The 23,900-nt window shown below is 43.1% G+C and overlaps 1 protein-coding gene across 2 annotated transcripts in view; it reads right to left on the reverse strand.

The window, feature by feature from the left end:
- CACNA2D3 (calcium voltage-gated channel auxiliary subunit alpha2delta 3) overlaps positions 1-23,900 on the reverse strand; it is a 1,440,485-nt gene that overhangs the window by 450,590 nt on the left and 965,995 nt on the right. For both annotated transcript variants that reach the window (XM_077452052.1, XM_077452053.1), the window contains one exon: positions 11,091-11,165. In XM_077452052.1, coding sequence (XP_077308178.1) covers positions 11,091-11,165 — 75 coding nt within the window. The remainder of the gene's footprint in view (positions 1-11,090; positions 11,166-23,900) is intronic.

Raw genomic sequence — 23,900 nt, forward strand, 5'->3', positions numbered from 1 at the left:
GTGTTGTCGGATAATCCGACCGTGTGTGGGCTCCATCTGACTTTTTCCGTCAGAACGTCCGACCAACAAAGTTTGAGAGCTGGATATAAAATTTTCCGACAACATGATCCGATCGGACTTTGTCCGATCATTTGTAGAGAATTCCGATCGGACAAAGTGCCACGCATGCTCAGATCAAATTACAAGACCAAAGATATTGGCTACTATCTTGAACATAGTCCCGTTGTAAACAACGAATGTCATCACGTTCCGAACGATCAGATTTTCCGACAACTTTGTCCGACCGTGTGTATACAACACCAGTTTCGGACAAAATTCATCTGAAAAAAATCTGACAGATTTTGTTGTCGGAATGTCCAACCGTGTGTACAAGGGCTTAAATTGATGACTTCACCAGCGCAGGTCTTGTTCTCTTCTGTTTACTTCTTGGAAGGGTCCTAATTCGAAAAATCCAAACTTTTGGTTGGATGGTTGCTGGCAGGGTCATCAAAGAGGGCCAGAAGGGGACCGGTGGTCTCAGGGCACCATCACAATCCACCGGAACAAACAGCAGTGAGGGACCTGAATGGGGTACTTAGGAGAGTATATCTGCCACCACCAGGTAACTAGGTTATTGGAGTATCAGGATAGGTTAGAGCATTGTTATAAAAAAATGCAACTGTGTGCATTGCATGTGGAAATAGGAATGGTTGAGGGTAATAAAACTGCATGTGGGCATATGCATGCAGTCTGTACTCCCCACTGTAGGTGGCCTTGACCAAAGCTGCAATACAGTACGACAAGGCAGTCACGAGGAACTTGGTTTTTTTATGATTTCCTGCAGTCAACAGGAGAACAGCTGTCTGTTTGGATGCTGCTGCCCCACATGACCTCGGTGGCCATCTTGGGTCTGGTAAAACTCTGGCTCCCGAGTTTGAAACTCTTTGTGCAAGTGGCCACTGTAGGGATGGGCTCCCCAACTTGCAAGGACAATGCATAGCAGCAGGGAGAGGTTCCAGAGGATTAGGGAAAGTACAGGCACAACTCTATCTCCATGTAGGGAGCCTCCCATTTGGTCGTGGACCAGCAAAGCTGCATTTGGCATTATTTCTGGATACGCTCCTCTCATACAGTTTCATAAATGGCTCCAGTCGGCTCGGCCTACCCACTGGACCTAGTTGTGCATTGTTGGAACTTTCCTAATACATTGTTCCTTTTTATCCTGGCCTCTGTGTGATCTCTGCTGGCTGACACACCACTCTGCATCCTACCCACAATGGGCACAACTGCTGGGTTTTTCACCCCCCCCCCCCAACCACTAGTGTCAATGAGCCCTTATAGTGTATAGTATAGAAATCATCCACAGAGTAGAAAAGCCTGTCACCTGCCATCATTCAGCAGAAAAGGACTCTTGCTTTCTGTGTAGAAGCAGTGGTCTCTCTGCTAAGGTCTGACTTGCCCCTTGCTAAACCAATCTTTTAGTTTTGCAATCAGCAACATCCATCTTTCCTACTGATTGAAGAGCAAGTGGTGCCTCCAAACAATAGAGGCCATTGTATAAATGACCCCTTACACTGGCAGCAAATGAAAAATAATATTTTTGCATTAGTGGTCATTCAATTCCCAATTGCCCACAGCTCAAAGAAACCCATAGCAACTTCAAGAGAAACCCTGGTTGAGAAAGGCTACTATAGAGTTTGTATACTTTGTCACTTGTCTGGGTTTCCACTGGGCGCTTTACTAACCTCCCAAAAAGCCTACTGACAGGTTTATAAGCTTCTGATCAGATTCATTTTAAAGTCAAATTGGGTTTTAAGTGCAATAATGGGTTAAAATGAAATCATTGCACCGATCCTTAGGAATGAGCTGATGTTTATTCAAAGCATAAAGCCCATGAAACGCTGGGCCCTTAATGTATCTTAAAGGCGATTATGCTTTTTGTCAAGTCGAAGAGATGTATACACATATGTGCTATCCCTGCAACTACTTATCCTTAATTTCATGAATGAAGTACAGTAAATTAATGAAATGACTGAGCTGACTTTTAAGTAAAGTCCACGCTAAGCTGAAAAAAATCCAATGTTGTTTTAAAGACGGCTAAACAATTCTAAATGCACATACCTGAATCATTAACTCAGCCAAGTGTGCGTGTTGTAACTGAATGCGGGGTGATACATTGCAAACATATGGATGGAGGGAAATCTTACTTGTGAACAATAAAAAACAATTTAACTACTGAGCATTTCACAGTAGACAAGTCATGCTAAGAGCTTTATATAGAAGGAAAGGATTATGCTAATACTTTGAAAAAGCTGAAGCATATGTTTTTACAAAGTCATTTTTTAAAACCAGTTTGCACGCTGAATTGCTGCTTTCTGATGGTTTGTTCTGCAATTATTTTATTATTATTCCAAAATACATTTGAAATGTTTGAGAAGATTTAGAAAGGCCAGAAAACTTTTAAAGAAGAATTCCAGGTTTGACATTTTTTGCATAGTTACCTTGGTCCATGTATGTATATGCCATACCTGGCCAATGCCACTGGAAGCTGGAAATCAATCACTGTAATAGACAATGGGGTTTATTTACTAAAGCTGGAGAGTACCAAATCAGGCTCACTTCTACATAGAAACCAATGAGCTTCCAGGTTTTATTGCCAAAGCTTAATTGAACAAGCTGAGGTTAGAAGCTGATTGGCTGCCATGTACAGCTGCACCAGATTCTGAGTTCACCAGTCTTAGGCTGCTTTCACACTGGGGCGGTATTCAGGCGTTACAGCGCTAAAAATAGCGCCTGTGTAACGCCTGAAAAAAACCGGCCCCTTTAACTCCAGTGTGAAAGCCGGAGGGCTTTCACACTGGAGCGATGCGCTGGCAGGACGGTGAAAAAAGTCCTGCTAGCCGCATCTTTGCAGCGGTGAAGGAGCGGTGTATTCACCGCTCCTATACCGCTCCCACCCATTGAAATCAATGGGACACCGCGGCAATACCACCGGCAAAGCGCCGCTGCAGCGGCGCTTTGCGGGCAGGTTTAACCCCTTTTCGTTTTAACCCCCGCTAGCGCCCGCACACCGCCGCTAAAACGACGGTAAAGCGCCGCTAAAAATAGCGGCGCTTTACCGCCGACGCTGCTCCCGCCCCAGTGTGAAAGCAGCCTTAGTAAATCTACCCCATTGATAGTCAAGTGATCTCCATTTGCTGCCGGGTTCCGTGCCCAGTGGCTGCCCTGCTGCATTCTGAACACAGAAGGTGGGCCATTCAGCACGGGCTACATTCAGTGATCACTTTGCATTTTTTTAATGAATGCAAAGCTCTCTACCTTGTCCAATTTAGAGAATGCTTTGCATTTATTGAGAAAATGCAAAGTGATCGCTGAATGGCACCCGTGCTGAATGACCAGCCTTCTGTGTTCAGAATGCAGCAAGGCAGCAGTGACGGCCTATCCATATGGGGCGCAGGAGCGTCGCCCCCTAATCCATGCGTTCAGCACCCTAATCTACATGCTGGATGAATGGATTCTGATGGGTTTTTATTTTTTTATTTTTCTAATAGGCTTCAAAAAAGAGTGGTCTCGGGGCACAGTGCCCTGAGTCCACCCAGTTGTGTGACAATAGCGAATTAATTTGCTTAATCCATGCATCCAGCCCCCTAATCTACATGTGGGGCACTGGATGCATGTATTTCGATGGGTTTTTTATTTTTATTTTTTTTGAAGCACGTGATTAAAGCCAGAGGCTCTAATAGGCTTCAAAAAAGAGTGCAGAGCCCACCCAGATGTGAGATAATATCAAATTAATTCACCTTATCCATGCGTCCAGCCCCCTAATCTACATGCGGGGTGCCAGACGAATGGATTCCAATGGATTTTTTTTATTTATTTTTTTAGAAGCACATGATTAGAGCCAGAGGCCTTTATAGGCTTCAAAAAAGAGTGCTAGCCCACCCAGTTGTGTGACAATAGCAAATTAATTTGCCTAATCCATGCGTCCAGCCCGTTAATCTACATGCGGGGCGCCGGACGCATGGATTACCATGTTTTTGTTTTTTAGAAGCACGTAATTAGAGCTAGAGGCTCTAATAGGCTTCAAAAAAGAGTGACGAGCCTACCCAGTTGTGTGACAATAGCGAATTAATTCACTATTGTCTTCCTGATTCACCTTCTGGCCAATCCGGAATTGGGCCTTGAGAACCATCTCCCAATTGGCCCAGAGGAGAAGTGATCCTATTGCCCACCTAGTAGGAGAAGAGAGGAGGAGGAGGGAGGAGACGCATGGTGGAAGCCGCCATGATGCCGAGGAGGAGGAGACGCAGGGGAAGCTGCCAGCTGACACCCGGAGGAAGCACTACCCATGACCTAGATGGGGTAAGTGCGGGGCTGGTGACCGGGGGTGTGGCTATGGGTGCATTGTTTGCCACCCCCCCCCCCCCAAAAAAAATATATATACCACCAGCTGCCACTGTAAGGCAGCCACTCAGCATGGGATCCAGAAGCTAGTGGAGATCACTATAGTAACCTATTACAGTGATTTCCAGCTATTAGGATCCCACAGGTATGGTATATTCATAGAGGTGAATCTTGAAGCAGATTCTTGTAAGTCTCAGCAAGGTGTATACGAATCTGCCGCAAGTATCTCTACTGCAAAGTGGTAACATTTTAGGCCCCATTCACATCTAGCGATTTCAAATTTGTAAAATTGGCGTGATTCTGTCTGTGTTTCCAAAATGCACTGAAATTACAGCAAAATGTGTGATGCAAAATCACAGCAAAATGCTCAATGGGCATTTGGGTGCCATTCATTCTTAATGGCACCCCAAATGTTGTGTGATTTTGCTGCAATTGTCACTCAACAGAACGAATGTGAAAAAACGCACCTGGCTCAGGGCCAAGATTAGGTCCTTCAGCTTCTTTGACATGTCAAAAGCGCATAGGGCCACCTATTCAAGTAAATGGGCCTCCCTATGCATGACACGTGAAAACATGTGCAAATTACGCAAAAAAAGAAATAAAAATTATGAGTGGGAATGCATGTTCCCGGTATGTGAGATGTGACGGGGACTTACAGGCAACAAAGCTATCTGGAGAGTAATGGAAACGTATCCATTATCATTTCCAGGGGAACTTAACCTCTTCACGTCAGTGTAGGCACAGCCACACAGAGAGTGGGTATTAACACTGACTGTACTCACGTATGTGTCAGCCTGCTTCACATTTCTGTGTTGAGATGACGCTTACTGCAGAGTAATAGAGCTGTCGCTAAAAGCTGCCAGTCACCATTCACAATAAAAATGTAAAGCCTAAGTTTTGTTTAAAAAAAACACAAGAAATGGTAACTAAATTGAGAGAAGTTTCCCTTGTGCTAGTGCTGGCTGTCTAGTTGAAAACTACCCCCCCCCCCCCGGTCGCAGCAGTCATCTTACAGTGCTGCAGGGGTTAATACAGCCACTGGATCTGTTATAGGCACCCCTTTCCACCCCCTCCTTGTTTGATGAATGAAAATCCCTATATGAATATAGAACAGGTGGATGAATGAACGGTCTGCCTCCTCCATTCATTGATAGAAGCTGCAGTGAAGGGAAGAGAGGAATGGAAAGGGTGGTTATAGTCAACACTTTTGATGAGTGCCTATTCACATTTACTCTTATGAAAGGAGAACATCCAACCTGGAGGGGAAATAACTGATTTAGCCTCCATTTATACAGAATGAATGTATATGGACTAATAGCTCTTCCAATGTTTTCTAAATACGCCCCTTTGTGTTGCTTTACATAAACACAGCTTTTGGAAATCATAAAGTGTGCCGTAGATACTCTTTAGCAAAATTAAACTGAAAGTGTTTGTTAACACCCCCAAAAAAATGATATTCTGGTCCCTTAAAGCAGATTACACAGCACAGTGCCTGTGCTGTGTAATCTGCCCTCCTCTAAACGGTAAAAAAAACCTCCCTGAACCTGCCACTTCCTGTATGCCCTCTCTATACTGACCACGAAAATCAGGGCTGCTGAGCCATGACCACCGTGGTCAGAGTGCGTCCCTCCATCATACACAGCCCTGCTCTGCTCTCATCTCTCCTCCTTGTTTTCTCCTCCCTTCCTGTCAGCTCTTTGCTTTGTGTCCCCGCCTCCGTCCTGCCCCGCATCCCTATTAGTACATATTGAATGGTCACTGGCCGCTCCTCCAATATATTAAGGCAGAGCATACTGTATATATCTTTTCCAAAAATGAGCATTGTAAATAGCTATTTAGACCTATCTTTAGTCCGGTCATGTGACTCGCAGCCGCTGTACAGCTCTGACATAAGGCAAGATTATGGTCCCTACTGCAGAAGCCATCCATCAGAGCTGAAAAGCAGCCGTGGGTCATGTGACCAGCCTGAAGATAGCTCTAAATAGGGATTTACAACACTCATTTTTGGAAAAGATCTATACAGCGTGCTCTGCCTTAATATATCAGAGGGGCTGCCAGTGACTACTAAGTGTGCATTAACAAACACTTGAAGTGAATAGTTTTTCATAAGATTCAAACCAAAATAGTTTCAAACTGCTTCACAAAGGTCAAAAAATCTTTACACAAACCATAATGATAGAGTTTACCTGTAAGCAGTTCTTAGGATGATGTACCTGTGGGCAGGTTGCCTGCTATGTTTAGTTAGCTAAGCAAGGGGGATAGGGTTAAAGTGTTACTAACCCCTCAACATTGGGAGGATGCTTTGGGGTCCCCATGAGGATGCTTTGGGGTTGATGAGGACAAGGGCCTCATCCCCATAACTCTGGCCAGTGGTTGTGGGGGTCTGCGGGTGGGGGGCTTATCAGAATCTGGAAGCCCTCTTTAACAAGGGGACCCCCAGATCCCAGCCTCCCCCCCTGTGTGAAATGGTAAGGGGGTACCCCTACCATTTCACCAAAAAAGTGACAAAAGTGTTAAAAATGACAAGAGACAGTTTCTGACAATTCCTTTATTAAAGTCTTTTTTCACCTCCTTTCTTCTGGTCTTCTTCCTTCTCCCTTTCTTCATCCTTCGGTTTCTTCCTCCATCTCCTTCTTCCTCCAATCCACTTGTTCTTGCTCTGGTGTTCTCGTCCGGCATCTTCCTCCACGGCGTCTCTTCTTTGTTCTCGGGCCGCTCCACGCAATGGGAGGCTCCCACTGTGTGACGCTTCTCTTCTTCTGACAGGAAGGTGGGGCCACCTGGTGACCCTGCCCCCTCTGATGCACGGCCCTCCGTTATATAAGACCTTTTTTTGGGGGGGATGGGATTCCCCTTAATATCCATACCAAACCTGAAGGGCCTGGTATGCTCTTGGAGGGGAACCCATGCCGTTTTTTTTTTTAAATTAAAGTCGCCTGGCCTGGGGGCGATTTAAAGTGGTGTTGTAAGTTGCCCCAAGTCGCACTGTGATTCACACTCAAGTCGTGTCCAAGTTGCCTCCCAAAGTCGTGCTGGAAGTCGTGTTGCCCCTGTGTGAATGGAGTGTTAGTGATACGGCGTGCGCTATTATGAATTGCGCCGGCATATTATGTGTTGTGCTTATGCGTGCGCCGGTTCATACGCTCACTTGATAATTTATCTGGCGCACAAATGGAGGTATGAACCGGCACAGCGCATTCATCTTAGTAAATCAGCCCCATTGTCTTTATTAATGCCTTCAGAACATACTAAAGGGTGGACCTGGAATGATCACAAGTCTATACCAACAGTAAGGCTTTACTTAGGTTTCAAATATATTATATTTCTGCCAACTTGGATCACAATCCTTGCACCTTCTCATGTTGTAAAACAGATTCTAAAGCATTGGAAGCTCATTACACGCAGCAGCAACACACTAATATAGACGGGTCATGGAGCCCCATATCACTTTCACACCTTAGTCACTTGCCAAAGCTGCCTTGTGAACGATCCAAGCATGTCACCGCGCCACTACCTTCTACTCAAATATTCTACAAAAAGTGCAGCTATGCCAAAAACTCAAGGAGACTCTATTACTTTAAATAACTTTAAGAAAAATGAAGCTCTGTTCTCCTGCAGGCAAGTGTGAAGCAGGACGCGTTTTGATCCGCCGTATCTGTGCCATGCATTCACCCAGCGCAAAACCCGAAAGCATGAATCTTAACCACAGCAAAATCATGCGGCTCTCAACAAGCTCGTAAGTCCTTTTAAATTATATGACTTAAAGGAGTAAAATATTTTTTTGCCAACCAAATACCTTGGCCCAGTCAAATCACTGCATCCCTTATAGAGATACATTGTATGGTGTTTGTATACTGTGGTTGGGACTAAATTTAAAGATTTTTTTTATTTTTTTATGCTTTGTTTTCTCAAGGCCAAAAACATGAACTGTCCCTCCGAATACTATTGATTGTCCCTGTTTAATTCTGAAAAAAAAAGTAAATAAAAGAAAAACTTTGAGCCATTAAGTGCACTTTTTAAAATGTAAGTGTATAATATACAAAAAGAAAAACTTCCTGAATTTGAGATGTTTTTTTGATCTTGTTTTTTCAAACAGAAGAAGAAGCAAAAGCATAGAAAGTTTTTTATGTTTTTCTTTTTACTACAGAACAATGATGAATATACTGTATAGCAAAATGCAGTACTGCAGCACCACCTACTGCTGAAATGTACCAATTACATGTTGCTATCCTAATATTCTATATAATTATACATTTATAAATTTATAAATATATATTTTATAAATATATATATATATATATATATATTTCTATATAATTTTAAGTTAATTAAACCAGTTGCAATTGCTGACCTTCTAATAAGAAATCTTGTTCCACATTAGAAGCACAGAAGGCAGAAATGTCATTGGAACATGGTAGCCAGGCTTCCAGCATTTTCAGAATCAGCATTAGCACCCTGCATATATCTTCCTTACAGTGACCCTTTCGTTCAGTTTAAATTTTTAATAGTAATAGGCCAAATGCAGAGAAAACAATCTTTTCATTATGTCATGATTATTCACAAAAGCCTCTTCTGCGCACCTCTCTAATTTTGTTACTGTAGCCTGTCTTTACCTGCTTTATTGGGTAAGATCTGACAACTGTGATTCAACTGTCTGATGAGACGGCCTCAGTGGCCAGTAATGTAAGTGTCATTAAGCAGACAGATGGCAGGAGGTGGAACTCAGCCATTAAAGGCGTATTAAAACTAGGGTGTATGTACTGTGCCTAAGCACGTTTGAATCCTAAATTGGTGATTGCTCTGCACTGTGTTTAACATACTAGGCCCTAGGTTGCTTAAAAGAGGTAGTCTAGGGTACGGTTCTGTTGTACTTCAGCATGGTACACTTAGCCCCCGTTCATATTGACACGTGGCTTTGAAATCGTGCGACTTCATCTAAATCATGCGACTTCCTCTGAAATCGCACGATTTCAAAGCCACCTGCCAATGTGACTTGAAAGTCATCTGTGTGGCTTCATGCACAGATGTCTATCCAAGTTGCACCCAAAACTGCCAAAAGTAGTGCAGGAACTACTTTTTCAAATTGGTGCGGCACCGAATTGAACAGAGCGATACAGCGAATAAGCTGCAACTTGTCATGCGATTTCACCTGTCAAATCACATGACAAGTTGCTCCGATGCGAACAGGGGCTTATGTACAGTATGTTTGTGAAATGGTGCCCAAATTCAGAAGTCTCATGGATCACTGAGCATTCATGGAGCACAGACGCAGGGATCACTGTGACTTGGCTGATAGAGGTAGTAATAAAAGTGTTCTCAAGCCCAGCACAATGTGACCACAAACCCAGTGGGGTAGTGGGTAAAATCATAATTAGGCACGGTACAAGGCAACCATGGTAGGTATGAGTATGTCAAAATTTAGGGAAAGTCAGGCTAAATCAGAGAGGAGCATGGAAGAGTCTTTTCTGGAAATAAATGGCTTAGTTTAGGCTTTCTAGGGTCTCTGCATTTAGCAATGGTCTTTACTTTTAAAAGTTTATAAGGGAGTTAAGGTTAATTGGTTAAAGTGGAACTAAAGTTGGAAAAGTAAACATTGGGAAGATGTAGGATCTTTATTGCAGAAGAGACACACTTTCCTGTGTCTCCCGGGATGACTGCACACCTACACATGAGTGAGAGTGAAATCCCACGCTGGCCAAACAAGACAGCGGAAGATCCGCACTTCCCGGAGGGAAGATGCCATTGGGGGACCTTATGGGCTTTGGACTTAAAGCTGCATTTAGTTCTACTTTAAACATAACTCCCAACTGTCCCTGATTTGGAGGGACTGTACCTGATTTGGAGCAATGTCCCTCTGTCCCTCATTCCTCCTCATGTGTCCCTCATTTTGGTCTGATCTATATAGATGTATATAAAATGCACTTTTTATCAAAAAGTGTTTCCCAGTGCTAAACCTTTCATCCAAATTCTAAATGTCTGCATTTGTAAACTTTAAAAGCCAATATAAAGGAATAGTAGTGGTAAAAAAAAGCCCTTGTGGATTTAATTAACCTTTTTTTTTGTTAACTCTCCTTTAAGAGGGTGTGGCGGGGGCGTGACCTATGCCTACATACGTTTTCTAGTAGGTGTCCCTCATTCCCATCTCAAAATGTTGGGAGGTATGCTTTAAGTACAAATATTACAGTACATACTGTTCCTATTGGTTATCTGCTCATCAGATGATTGAATACCACTATTCCTCCCCCAAACACACCCATAAACCTTTCCATTTGCACCAATTGAGCATATGTGGTTGGATATATTCCAGCCTCTTCCATCATGGCTCCTATGTCTGAGGAACAACAAGCTAATCAAGTAGAGAACAGCAGACCCCAAGCTATTTTGCAGAGATTCAGCCCAATTCAGGGTCAAAGAAATCAGCAAGTTCTAAATGTTCTAAAATTATCCTATGAGATTATACCAGTATCACTGATGTATTATAGGCATTATAGCATATTTGTTTAATCAATTATTATTATTTTTTTTATTCAATCTTTTATTATTATTTTTTTTTACATACAAAATTCGATACAATACATCTTATCATTCTTTATTTGTTACTCTTACAACAATTATATCCAGTTATCCCTCCCTACCACCCCGTTTGATCTATTGACCTCATTTATATTTGTTTAATCAAAACATAAAAAGTTGAGCATAGAGCTTACCAAAGGCCGCAGTTCAGGGTGAGTCAGGATATACCCATTGTTGGTAATAGCAAATGCATAACCGTGGATTCCCAACTGTAATAAGAATTAAACACACAATGGTTAGAAACTTCTCACTGGCTTTAATTCATAGATCAGCAAACACAGAAATCAGGAGTCTGCCTGTCCAATCCAGGAGCCAGCAGAATTGTTTCCATTAGCAACAACACGAGGAAACCTCAAAACTTTGGCTCCAGCCATCATTTTAGGGAGCATCCGCCACCCGGCTCCTGAGATTTCTCCAGCTCTGTTATCGGTCACCTGACATGATGTTGTAAAAGTATCAAAATGGAGGTCCCCGATTCTCGTCCTCCACAGACATCACATAAGCAATCGCCTACGTTTTTGGTTTATACAAGGAGCACCGCAAGGAGTCTTGAGGAGCATTCTCTCTTAGCCCTTGTACACACGGTCGGAGATTCCGACGGAATGTTTCCTTTTGTCGGATAGTCAGACTGTGTGTGGTCTCCATCGGACTGTTTCCGTCAGAGTATCCCACAGACCAAGTTTTACAACTTGTCCGTAAAATTTTCTGACAAAATACTCCGATCGGACATACTCCGATCATGTGTAGCCTACTCTGACGGACAAAGTGCCACACATGCTCAGATCAAATTCCTAGACCAAAGCTATTGGCTACTAGCCTGAACGTAACATAACGAAATAACGTCATCACGCTATGTACAATCGGATTTTCCGACAACTTTGTCCGACCGTGTGTATGCAACAGTTTCGGACAAAATCCGTCGGACAAAATCATTGGGACGCAACCAGTCAGACTGATAAAAATTATTTAAAAAAAGCTTAGGATCTAAACTTTCAGTAGATCTATACATCTAAAAAAGGAATTCAGTCACAGAGAAACAAAAGAAACTGGGGCATTTGTTCCATAACATATTTATAGATTTATTTATACATAGGGCCAACAAATAAATCTAGATTTGTGATATATTTGGCCAATTTTTTTCATATGACTAAGACTGTTTACCCTTGTACACACGGTTGGACATTCCGACGGAAAATGTCCGATCGGACCGCGTTGTCAGATAATCCGACCGTGCGTGGGCTTCATTGGACTGTTTCCGTCGGAATATCCGACCGACAAAGTTTTAGAGATGGGCTATAAAATTTTCCGACAACATGATCTGATCGGACTTTGTCCGATAGTTTGTAGAGAATTCCGATCAGACAAAGTGCCACGCATGCTCAGATCAAATTCCTAGACCAAGGCTATTGGCTACTAGCCTGAATGTAGTCCCGTCGTAACGAAATAACATCATCACGTTACGAGTGATCGGATTTTCCGACAACTTTGTCCGACCGTGTGTATGCAACACCAGTTTCGGACAAAATCCGACGAATTTTGTTGTCAGAATGTCCGACCGTGTGTACAAGGGCTTAGATCTTTATATTTATATATGGTACTTGAGAAAAGTCCTGAAAAGGGATTAAAATGTATGTGTGTATTATAACAATTAAAGAAATGAAAGTGACATTGAAACATGACGGCAGATGACAGCTGTCAGTTTTCTCTGAATTTGATTGGCTGCTTTGGACGGCATTTTCAGTTTTCCTCCTATTTTACCAGAATATACTTCCAGTGCATTATGTCATAAACAGTTTTCCATATTCAAAACAGCCAATCAGAACTCTGTATTATATGAATCCTGAATAATAATAATAATAATATTAATAATAAACGAGTACGTTTGGTTGATATATTCTGATATATCTGTTCCTTTGGATCAGTGACTTTTACATTATTAATACTGCACTTTGGAAAAGTTAGTGAACTTTTAGGATTTCTTCATTATGTGATTTGATTTTCATAAAAAAAATAATATTATCAAAATTGACTCCTCCAATACCTTTAACTAAATGACTTCTGTAGCTATTCATTAGACCTTTGCACCAGACAGGAGGCATTTGGTCCATTTCTATGGATAACATGTTTTCTTTTTTCTGTCGTGCTTGCTTGAAAGGCCTGATTTAGATCATATCATCCCAATATATCAATGGGATGGAGGTGAGGACTTTCTTTTGCTTTTTTTTGTTTGAGCCAACTTGTTGCTGATGCTTATGGTATTGTGTTTTTTTAACACAGTTTGAAAAAATGTATCAACGGAAATATTCCAAAATAAAAATGCTGTGTTGTGTAAATAAGAATATACACTATATTACCAAAAGTATTGGGACACCCGCCTTTACACGCACATGAACTTTAATGGCACCCCAGTCTTATGCACGGAAATGGGCCGATCGGATTATATTGTCGGAAAATCCGACCGTGTGTGGGCTTTATCTGACGGAAAAAGTTTGAGAGCTGGATCTAAAATTTTCAGACAAAAAAATTCAATCTGACTTTTTCCGATGGTTTGTAGAGAATTCCGACGAACAAAGTGCCCCGCATGCTCAGATCAAATTATGAGACCAAAGCTATTGGCTACTAGCCTCTACGTAGTCCCGTTGTATGCAACGAACGCAGCGATCAGATTTTTGGACAACTTTGTCCGACCGTGTATATGCAACAGAAGTTTTGGACAAAATCCGATGGAAAAAATCAGACAAATTTTGTGGTCGGAATGTCCGACCGTGTGTACAAGGCATTAGTCCATAGGGTACAATATTGATTTGGCTCACCCTTTACTGCTATAACTTCTTCAACTCTTCTGGGAAAGCTGTCCACAGGGCTTAGGAGTGTGTCTATGGGAATGTTTGACCATTCTTTCAGAAGCACATTTTTAAGGTCAGGCACAAATGTTGGACGAGAAGGCCTGGCTCGCAGTCTCCCCACAGGTGTGGGGTTGTTTTTCAGGGGTTTTTATGCTCCCAACTTTGTGGGAACAGTTTGGGGATGTCCCCTTCTTGTTCCAAAATGATTGTGCACCAGTGCACAAAGCAAGGTCCATAAAGACATGGATCAGAGAGTTTGGGGTGGGGGAACTTTACTGGCCTGCACAAAGTCCTGACTTCAACCCGATAGAAAACCTTTGGGATGAATTAGAATTTATACTACCAGCCAGACCTTCTTGTCCCACATCAGTGCCTGGCTTCTGGAAGAATGGTCAAACATTCCCATAGACACACTCCTAAACCTTGCTGACAGCCTTTTTAGAAGAGGTGAAGCTGTTAAAGCTGCAAAGTCTGGACCAACGCAATATTTAACCCTACAAAACCAAGACTGGTAGACTGGGATGCCATTACAGTTCATGTGTGTGTAAAGGTGTCCCAATACTTTTGGTAATATAGTGTATATACTACTGTGACTGAGAGAAAAGCAGAAGAAAACCTTTACTTGGATATACACTTTAAATATCAGTTTGTGCCCCTTCAAAAGTCACTTCCACTTCTTTTCCAGTTGACCTAAATGTTCCCTCACACTTACGTTGGGTATATGGGTATTACATTGGTATGCGTGTGAGAAATTTAATTTATACCAAAACCAAATGTTAAAAGCATATTTGCCAAATCGTTGAATGCATTAAGAATTTTGTACACATTTGCATTCAATATTCTACTAGTGTGTACCCAGTTTAAGTTGCTTAAAATCAGGAGGAGGTTAACCACTTAAGCCCCAAACCATTCGGCTGGCAAAAGACCAGAGAACTTTTTTGCGATTCGGCACTGCGTCACTTTAACTGACAATTGCACGGTAGTGCGACATGGCTACCAAACAAAATTGACATCCTTTTTTCCCCACAAATAGAGCTTTCTTTTAGTGGTATTTGATCACCCCTGTGGTTTTTATTCTTTTGCGCTATAAACAAATCTGTGCATTTCCAAACGCATGGCAAGCCATGCAGAAAATGTTCCCTTTGTCTATGTTTCATAAATGCGATTGTTGCATATAGGGCCTGCCTGATTGGATAAAGAGTGAATGGATAGATAGGTGGGTCCTCTTATTCTATAGTTCTTGTAAATCTAAAGGAAATTATACAGAGATTTTACAATCAGAGCATAGTGTATGGGCAGCTTTATAGTACGGAGTGGATGGAGACACTCATCTGTCGGGCCTCATTCACATCTCTGTGTAGCAGGAACTCAGATTTCTGCATGAATTTTGGGCTTGTTTTTCCTGTGACCTTGATATCACTGGGCTGCGCTACATATGGCAAAGTAGCTCTTTGGACATTTTGCCATGTTGCAGGTTGGATGTCTTTTACTTTGTGTTTTTCTACATTTAACACTTGCATTTTCAAGTGGCTAAATGTGTGTTGGTTTCCGTGTTTGGTGTGCTGTTAACAACGAATGACACTGAAAGTACAACTAGGTAATTTTAGGTGTATAAAGGTGGCCATACACTACATCGTTTTCTGATGACTCTGCGGTAGTGGAATGTATCAGGGATGGGGAGGAGACTGAGTATAGGACTGTGGTGGAGAACTTTGTCACATGGTGTGAGGTTAATCATATGTACCTCAATGTGACAAAGACAAAGGAGCTGGTTGTGGATTTCAGAAAGAGGAAGCCACCAGTGACCCCGATCTCTATCCGAGGAGTGGATGTGGAGGTAGTAGAGAGTTAAAAATATCTGGGGGTGCATATAGATAATAAGCTGGACTAGAGGTGCTCTATAGGAAGGGTCAGAGCCGCCTCTACTTTTTAAGGAGACTAAGGTCTTTTAATATCTGCCAGACGATACTAAAGATGTTTTATGGGTCTCTGGTAGCCAGCGCTCTCCTGTGTGCAGTGGCATGCTGGGGAAACAGGCTTAGGGTGTCTGACACCAACAAGGCTAGAGATGTTGGATTGAAATTGGAGTCTTTTACACCAGGGTTGGAGAGGAGGATGTTGTTCAACCTTGGACAACTCCTCCCACCCACTCCACAATACGTTGGTCAGTCTGTGGAGTACCATCAGTGACAGGTTGTTACACCCACAATGCACCACAGAGCGACACAGGAAATAATTTTTGCCTATGACGATCAAGATATATAATTCTTTTCTTTGAGGGCTGGAGGTGAAGATTTAATTCTGGTTGTTTATGATCAGGATTTTATTTTTGTTTTTATAGTATGTTGGTATTGTCTTGGCTATTATCTGGGGTGGTGTTAGAGAAAGTGGTGTATTATTTGTATTTGTTAGTTTGCCTGTTATTTTAATCTGTGTTATTTATTCTATGTTGTATTTTAATTGTATGGATGTTTTATTTGTAGTGTAGTTTTTATTTTGTTATTTGGTGTTAATGGCTGTTATTGGTAATTTTGTTTCATTCTCCCTGTCTCGCAAAGGATAAGTAGCACTCTGATTAGCCTATCTCTCTGTCACACTGCTTTCTCCACCTATTTGTATGCTCCTTGTAAGCACATGAACTGATTGGCTCCTTATGCTGCTTCCTCTTCTAACACTCCAGCCCTACTGGACAGGCCCGGCAAGGGGCTGTTATCAGGTCATACTTAGGTACTTACTATGCTTGTATTTAAACAAATACATTCAATTATGTATTAATTATTACAGTATTACAAAATTACATTCATTTGTGTATATTTTATCTACCTAGATTTGAAGTTTAATGATGTATTATTGTATACAGAGCAAAAATGTAAATAAACATTGAAAGACACAAAAATATAATAACTAAAACACACAATTTTGGAAATGACTGGAAGACCTTAGAAGATTCTCATAAAAAGGGGAAAATATACTTTCCTAACAGACTCCATGGCAGCAACGTGTGGGTTAAGTCCCGCCTCCACTACCCTATAGGACACCACTCCCATAAATCTTTGCTCCCTGCCCATGGCCGTGTTCTTTTTTTGTCCTCCTCCGTAGGACCAGACGTTATGGTCTTTCTACCTGAAGATTGCTCCCACACGGTTCCATTGTTGGTTTGGCCGAATTGCGACTGGATGGAATTGTCGCATGACTCCGTTAAGCCCTAGCTACTAGCGGGGTATGGAGTGGGCATTGGATATAAGCGCTGGAGGGAGCCAGGAACCTAGCCACTGGCAGGCAGGCTGCGCATTTGGTCGGATAGCCCAGCTAAATAGCAGGTGACCTATTTTGCCCTGAGAAGTCCGGTATGTTTTGTTCTTACCTTCGGCCTGGAGACGATCGTGTGGGAGCGGTAAGATTGTTCCTCTTTTTCATGGCAGCAGTTTGTGTTTGTTCCTTGCTTTTCCTTCATTTCCGTTCGTTTTTTGTGTTTTCATGTATAAGGGTATAGGCATGGCGGCTGGATTAGCCTGCGTTCCAGCCGCCGCTCACTTCCTGGTTTTTCGTTAGATACGTTCGTTCTGCGCATGCGCGAGTGCGGCACAGGAACGAGGCTTGGTTCGCGCATGCGCGATAGCGGCAAAATGACATTATTCGCGCATGCGCAGTAGCGGCGCACAGGATACGATGATGGCGTCACTAAGGCGCCCTATTTAAACATAGGAAATAGCCTGCAAGCTTTGGGATTGCTTGTAGGCTATTATATGACTTCCCCTTGTCCAGGATTTCTTCTGTGGAGGTAGGTGGCCTTCTGGGAAGAGGGGGGTGGGCGTGTGTGTGTATGGTGCTCTCAGCCTTACTTATATGTCTTTGCAGCATTTATGGAAACCCCTAGAGATATGGACTCACCTCCGCCTGTATTTGGCCAGCCCTCTCATAATAGGTACTGTCTGGGGGGGGGGGGGAGTAGGGGGGGGGGGTCCGGTATTAGTCAGTCTGTTATCTTTCCTTATCTGTGTGTCTCTTCTATCTCTGTCTTAGCCCATCTAGTTCAGAACAGCAACGCAGCTCAACGCATAGAGGAAGCGATTCTTCTAAGTCTTACCACCGGCATTCATATTCTAAGTCTAAACATCACGGCTCACCCTCAAGATCCGGGCGCCGTAGCGAGGATCGATCTCGCTCCTCCAAGGCTCATCCAGCCGTTCAGTTATTAATACTTGCTGGGGATGCAGATCGCAAGTTCCTACTGGGAAATCCCTGTGTGACCTCTGCTTTTCCAAAGCCTCTAGTGAGAGAGGGGGTACGGACCAGCATCTAAGGTCCCTTGTGGAAAATGTGGTGAAGAATCCCTCAAGGGGATCGGTGCCAGTCAGGCTCCTGTGCCTCAGTCAGAGTCACCTCAGTCTCCAGTCAGGGAGTCGCATGCTCAAGAGCTTCTGAGGAAGATAGTACCTGTGTGGGGTTTGACTTTGCCTTACTCTCCCCCTTGGTGAAGGCTATCAGAGAGGCTATCAGAGAGGCTGTGAACTTGGCTAATCCTTCCAAACAAAGGAAGTATTTTAAGCAACTTAAAAGGGAGCGTCTTAACTTTCCATTCCTGTCTGAACTTGGTGAGGTCATCACGGATGAATGGACTAAAAGTTGAGAAAAAGAATAGTATGCTCTCAAAAGTCCTAAGGTTATATCCCTTTGAGGATGAGGTCAAGTATCTGGTTTCAGCTCCTCTCGTGGATGCAGCGGTGATGAGACTAGTAAAACATGTAACCCTTCCATTGGAAGATACAGTTTCATTTAAGGATGCCTTAGATAGGCGGATTGATTCCGATTTAAAGAGAGTCTACCTCACTGCTGGTTTGGCATGCAAGCCAGCATTGGCTTTAGCGGCAATGTCCAAGGCCATGGAAGTCTGGACGGACAGGGTGGATGATACCCTCAGAAACATTTCGGATGAAGTCGCAAAAACTCTCCTATCCAGGAGTTACGGCTTGTATCGGCTTTTCTGGGGGAGGCTTCGATTGACATCATCCGCTTAGTGTCTCGGGTTATGCTTTCAGCTGTAACCGCCAAACGGGCTCTTGGGCTCCGTCCCTGGCTGGCTGATCCAGCATCTAAACAGGTGTGGTGCCATATCCCTTTCGAGGGTTCTTCCCTTTTTGGGAATAAGTTGGATAATGCCATAACCCGGGCCTCTGGTGGGAAGTCGGGGTTTCTCCCTCAGGATAGACGTTTAGAAAGCCAGAGGAGATTTTTTCCTAAAAAGCAATATCAAGAGCAGGCCAGGGAGGCCCGTAGCTATAGACCGGGTCGAAAATATTCCAGGTCATGGAAGTCAAGGCAGTCCTCCTTTCAAGAAATCCGCCAAGAGCAGTGCGACAGGAGAGAGGGAACCAACCAAATCTTTTTGAGATTGGGCCCGGCCAGGTGGGGGCTCATCTTCTACTTTTTCGGCATGTCTGGGCAGCCTCAGTCCAGGACTTCTGAACCGTCAGAACGGTCTCTTCAGGTCATTCTTGGACCTTCAGCAGGTCCCCAAGACTAAAGTATGTTCCCACCTCCCTTCCGACCTCAGAAGAAAAAAGGCAGATCCTGTTGGCCTACGTGAAATCTTTACTGGCTCAAGGCGCTGCCGTTCCCGTGCCAGATGATCAACGAGGGAGAGGAATTTATTCTCCTCTTTTTATGGTCCAAAAGAAAAACGGTTCTTGGAGGCCAGTCATAGACCTTACACATCTGAATCATTTTATCAAAAAGGAAAAGGTTCAAGATGGAAACCTTGTCAACAATACAACAGTCAGGCGTCTGGATGTTTTCAATAAACCTAAAGGACGCTTACTTTCATGTCCCTGTGGCAGAAGATTTTCAGCAGTTTCTGCGATTTTCAGTAGGAAAACCACATCTTCAGTTCGTATGTCTTCCGTTCGGGCTTTCGACATCCCCCCGAGTCTTTCAAAGGTGTTGTTGGCCGTAGTGGCTCTATTGAGATCCAAGGGGATTCGTCTTCACCACTATTTGGACGATCTTCTGCTGCTAGTCCAGGACAGAGACCGTCTGTTATTGCACAAGGATCAGGTTATTTCCACTCTTCAAGAATTCAGTTGGATCCTGAATCTAGAAAAGAGTCAGTTAATTCCTTCTCAGTCTCTCTTGTATTCCTAGGCGCACTCTTCAACACAGTGAAGGGCACCATCTCATTACCCGAAGAGAAAGTACCGGTAATTCGGGACAGAATTCGTCCGGCCCTCTCAGCCTCCCATCTCCCGGCTCTTCAGTGCCTGAGAATTATTGGCACTATGGTGGCCACCATTCCAATGGTGAAGTGGGCCCAATGGAAGATGAGACCATTCCAAAAAGGGTTTCTTCACCAATGGTTAGGCGACAAGGCTCAACTTATCCGGATCACATCTTCAATGAGAATCTCTCTGCCCTGGTGGCTTCAGAAGGAGAATCTATTCAATTGTCATTCCATTCTCCCCATCTCATGGATATCAATAACTTTGGATGCCAGTAACAGGGGCTGGGGCGCCCACTGTTTGACGGAAGTAGCACAAGGCACCTGGGACTTCCCTTCCAGGGGGATGGTGTAGAATATTCTAGAATTAAAGACAGCCTTCCGGGCGCTCCTAGCCTTTCGTCATCTGATCTCAGGAACTTCGGTTCTTCTCAGACTAGACAACACAACAGCAGGGGCATATATAAGGTGACAAGGAGGTACTCGGAGTCTGTGCCTTCTTCAGGGGTAGAGCCAATCATGTCTTGGGCTCAGAAGAACCTGGTCAGCATTACAGCAACTTATGTTCCAGGAACGCAGAACGTCCAAGCGGACTTCCTGTCTTGAGTCAATCTGGACAACAACGAATGGTCTCTTCACGAGGAAGTTTTCAGGCGGATTCTAACGTTGTGTTTCTCCCCAGAGGTTGACCTATTTGCCTCTCCTTGCAACAAGAAACTGGCAAGGTATTATTCCAGGTTTCGGGATCCTCAGGCTTACGGAGTGGATGCACTGACGGATCGATGGCGGTTCAACAAAGCTTACGCCTTTCCTCCGATTCCCATTATTCTACAGTTCCTGCGGAGACTCAAATCAGAAGCAATAGAGGTGATAGCTGTAATACCTTTTTGGCCCAACAGGCCATGGTTTCCGCTTCTAATGCTCCTCAGCGTCAGAGATCCGATTCCCTTACCTCTCAGACCCGATCTTCTATCCCAGGGCTCGAAGCTCCATCCCTGTCCGGCCCATCTATGTCTGAGGGTCTGGTTTTTGAGAGGGGAAGATTAGAGGCTCTGGGTTGTCCCAAGGAGGCCTTTCCTACTCTCATGGGTGCAAGGAGGAAAAGTACCAACCAGGTGTATGAGAGGATTTGGTCAGGATTCACAAGTCACTTGTCTTCCAAGTCTTGCTCTAATGGTAATCTGACGGTTCAGGATGTTTTGGGTCTCTTACAGTCCAGACTAGACATTCCCCTATCTGTCAGCGCTCTTCGTGTACAAGTCTCTGGAGTATCCTGGGCTAAACATCCCTTGGTTCAGCAATTCTTTAAAGGAGCAATTAGACTTAGACCACAGAGGAAACCTAGATTCCCCAAGTGGATTTACCGCTGGTTCTCATCTTCTTCTCACAACTGGACAGAACACTTTCAATTTAAAGAATTGTCCCTAATGACATCTTTTTTGGTAGCCATATCTTCAGCAAAGAGAGTCTCTGAGTTTCAGTCTTTAGGATCAAAGGATCCTTTCCTCACATTTTTTCCTGACAGAGTGGTCCTAGTGCCAATACTGGGGTCGAATCCAAAGGTTACCTCAGTCTTCCACGAAATTCAGGATATTACTCTTCCTACCTTTAATTCGGCTGGGAGTCAGGATCTTCATCCTCTCGACATGGGAATTATTATGAAATGATACTTGGAGGCAACAGCTTCTTTCCGGCAATCGGATTATCTTTTTGTTCTTTTTCACTGTAAAAACAAAGGCCTTTGGGCTTTGGTCAGAGCCATCGCCACGTGGGTGGTTCAGGCGATCCAGTGGGCTTTTAAAGAGAAGGGCTTGGCTCCTCCTGAGGCGGTTACGGCACATTCCACGAGAAGTCTCTCTACTTCTTGGGCAGCTTCACGTCATGTGGCTCCTGAGTTTATCTGCAAGGCTGCCTCTTGGTCATCCATTCATACATTTATGGCTCACTATTGTGTCGAAACTACCAGTTTATCTTCCATTGATTTTGGTTTAAAGGTGCTGTCGGTTGACAGTGTTACATACATTTTTGTTCAGCATTTTTGCCCACCCGAGTGTGTTTGGCGAGTTATTTCCCACACGTTGCTGCCATGGAGTCTGTCAGGAAAACGGAAAATTCCTATCAAAATACTTACCGTAATTTTCCTTTCCTGATAGACTCCATGGCAGCAGGAGTTCCCTCCCAAAATGGCTGGAGTAGGCTAGTTACCGAACACGGCCATGGGCAGGGAGCAAAGATTTATGGGAGTGGTGTCCTATAGGGTAGTGGAGGCGGGACTTAACCCACACGTTGCTGCCATGGAGTCCATCAGAAAAGGAAAATTACGGTAAGTATTTTGATAGGAATTTTCCGTTAAAATGCCCCGGATGATGTTCTATTGAATGAAACCAGTCAGGTAGACTAAACTAGCTCTGTGTTACTGCTCTTCTTGGATGTATTTGTGATCACACACCTTATTTCATATGTTTATATCATCATTGATGTAAGTGTTCTACCTTTTATAATAAAACCAATAGTTGATGGTTTTATGCTATGTGGCGGTCTTTTTCTTTTATGAATAGTGGAGTTCACGATTGGGTCCACTGACTAGGTTGAACGGAAGCTGACATCCCATGTTGTTTCCTGAGAGTGACCACGTTCCCAGTTCCATAACTGTTTGACTCTGTGCCGCTGACATTGGATCCACTGAGTCTGGTAAGAGTATCCAATTTTTTTTTCCATTGGTGGTGGATTCCCAATCTACGGTGATTTTCTTACTGGATGGTGGCCTATCCTTCAGAGGTCGAATATATCTTCAATTTCAATAATGATTTCCATTTAAACACTTGTGAGTTCATTTTACCTGTTTGGACTCTTTTTTGTTTTTCCCCTCTTGGGTTATTTGTTCACAATGTCATTTCACACATAGACTTTTTAGTGATTTCAGTTTATGAATTGTATTGATATTCATTTATTGCTGTTTGCACCTAGCACTTTATTTTACATTGCACAGCTAATGTGTTATACTTACAGTTTGCATACTTGCACAATTTTTTAATATATATACATAATATGGATTAGCTCTGCACTTAATATTCCTATTATGCACTCAATTTGTCTGATTGTGGTGTTTGCAGCTTTTCCTAAATCTCTTGAGTAGTGCAGTGCGGATTTTTTAATTTAGATATGAAACAGGATGACTCAGGTGGGCATTGCTGATGTGTTGTGGTCCAGTAGTAGTTTAACAGCTTGAAGATTTACCCCCCTTCATGACCAGGCTATTTACAGGTGATAACTGACAAATTAATTGCACGGTCGTGCTACACTGTACCCAAACAACATTTTTGTACTTTTTTCCCCACAAATAGAGCTTCCTTTTGGTGGTATTTTGCCCTATAAACAAAAAAACTGACAATTTTGGAAAAAAAAAAAACAATATTTTTTATTTTCTGCTATAAAACATGTCCAATAACATTTCTTGATAAATTTAAGCCAATATGTATTCTGCTACATGTTTTTGGTAAAAAAAAATCTCATTAAGCGAATAAGCGTATATTGATTGGTTTGCACAAAAGTTTTTGTCTACAAACTATAGGATATATGCTGGAATTTGTATTTATTCATTAATTTTTACTAGTAATGGCAGCGATCAGCAACGTAAAACGAACTGTGATATTACTGAAGACATTCGGACACTACTGTAAGTGACACTTTTTGGGAACGAGTGACACTAATACAGTGATCCGCACTAAAATTATGCACTGCCACTGTACTAATGACACTGGCTGGTAAGGGGTTAAAAATTGAGGGCAATCAAAGTGTTAAATGTGCACCTAACCAGTGTTTATGTGTACTGGGGGAGGTGCTTTTACTAAGGGATGTAATGGATTTTATTCCCTACTTTGCGG

Source organism: Lithobates pipiens, unplaced genomic scaffold (genome assembly GCF_037356315.1).
Source record: "Lithobates pipiens isolate NorthernLeopardFrog02 unplaced genomic scaffold, aLitPip1_a1.2 Scaffold_23, whole genome shotgun sequence".
Classification (NCBI taxonomy): Eukaryota; Metazoa; Chordata; class Amphibia; order Anura; family Ranidae; genus Lithobates; species Lithobates pipiens.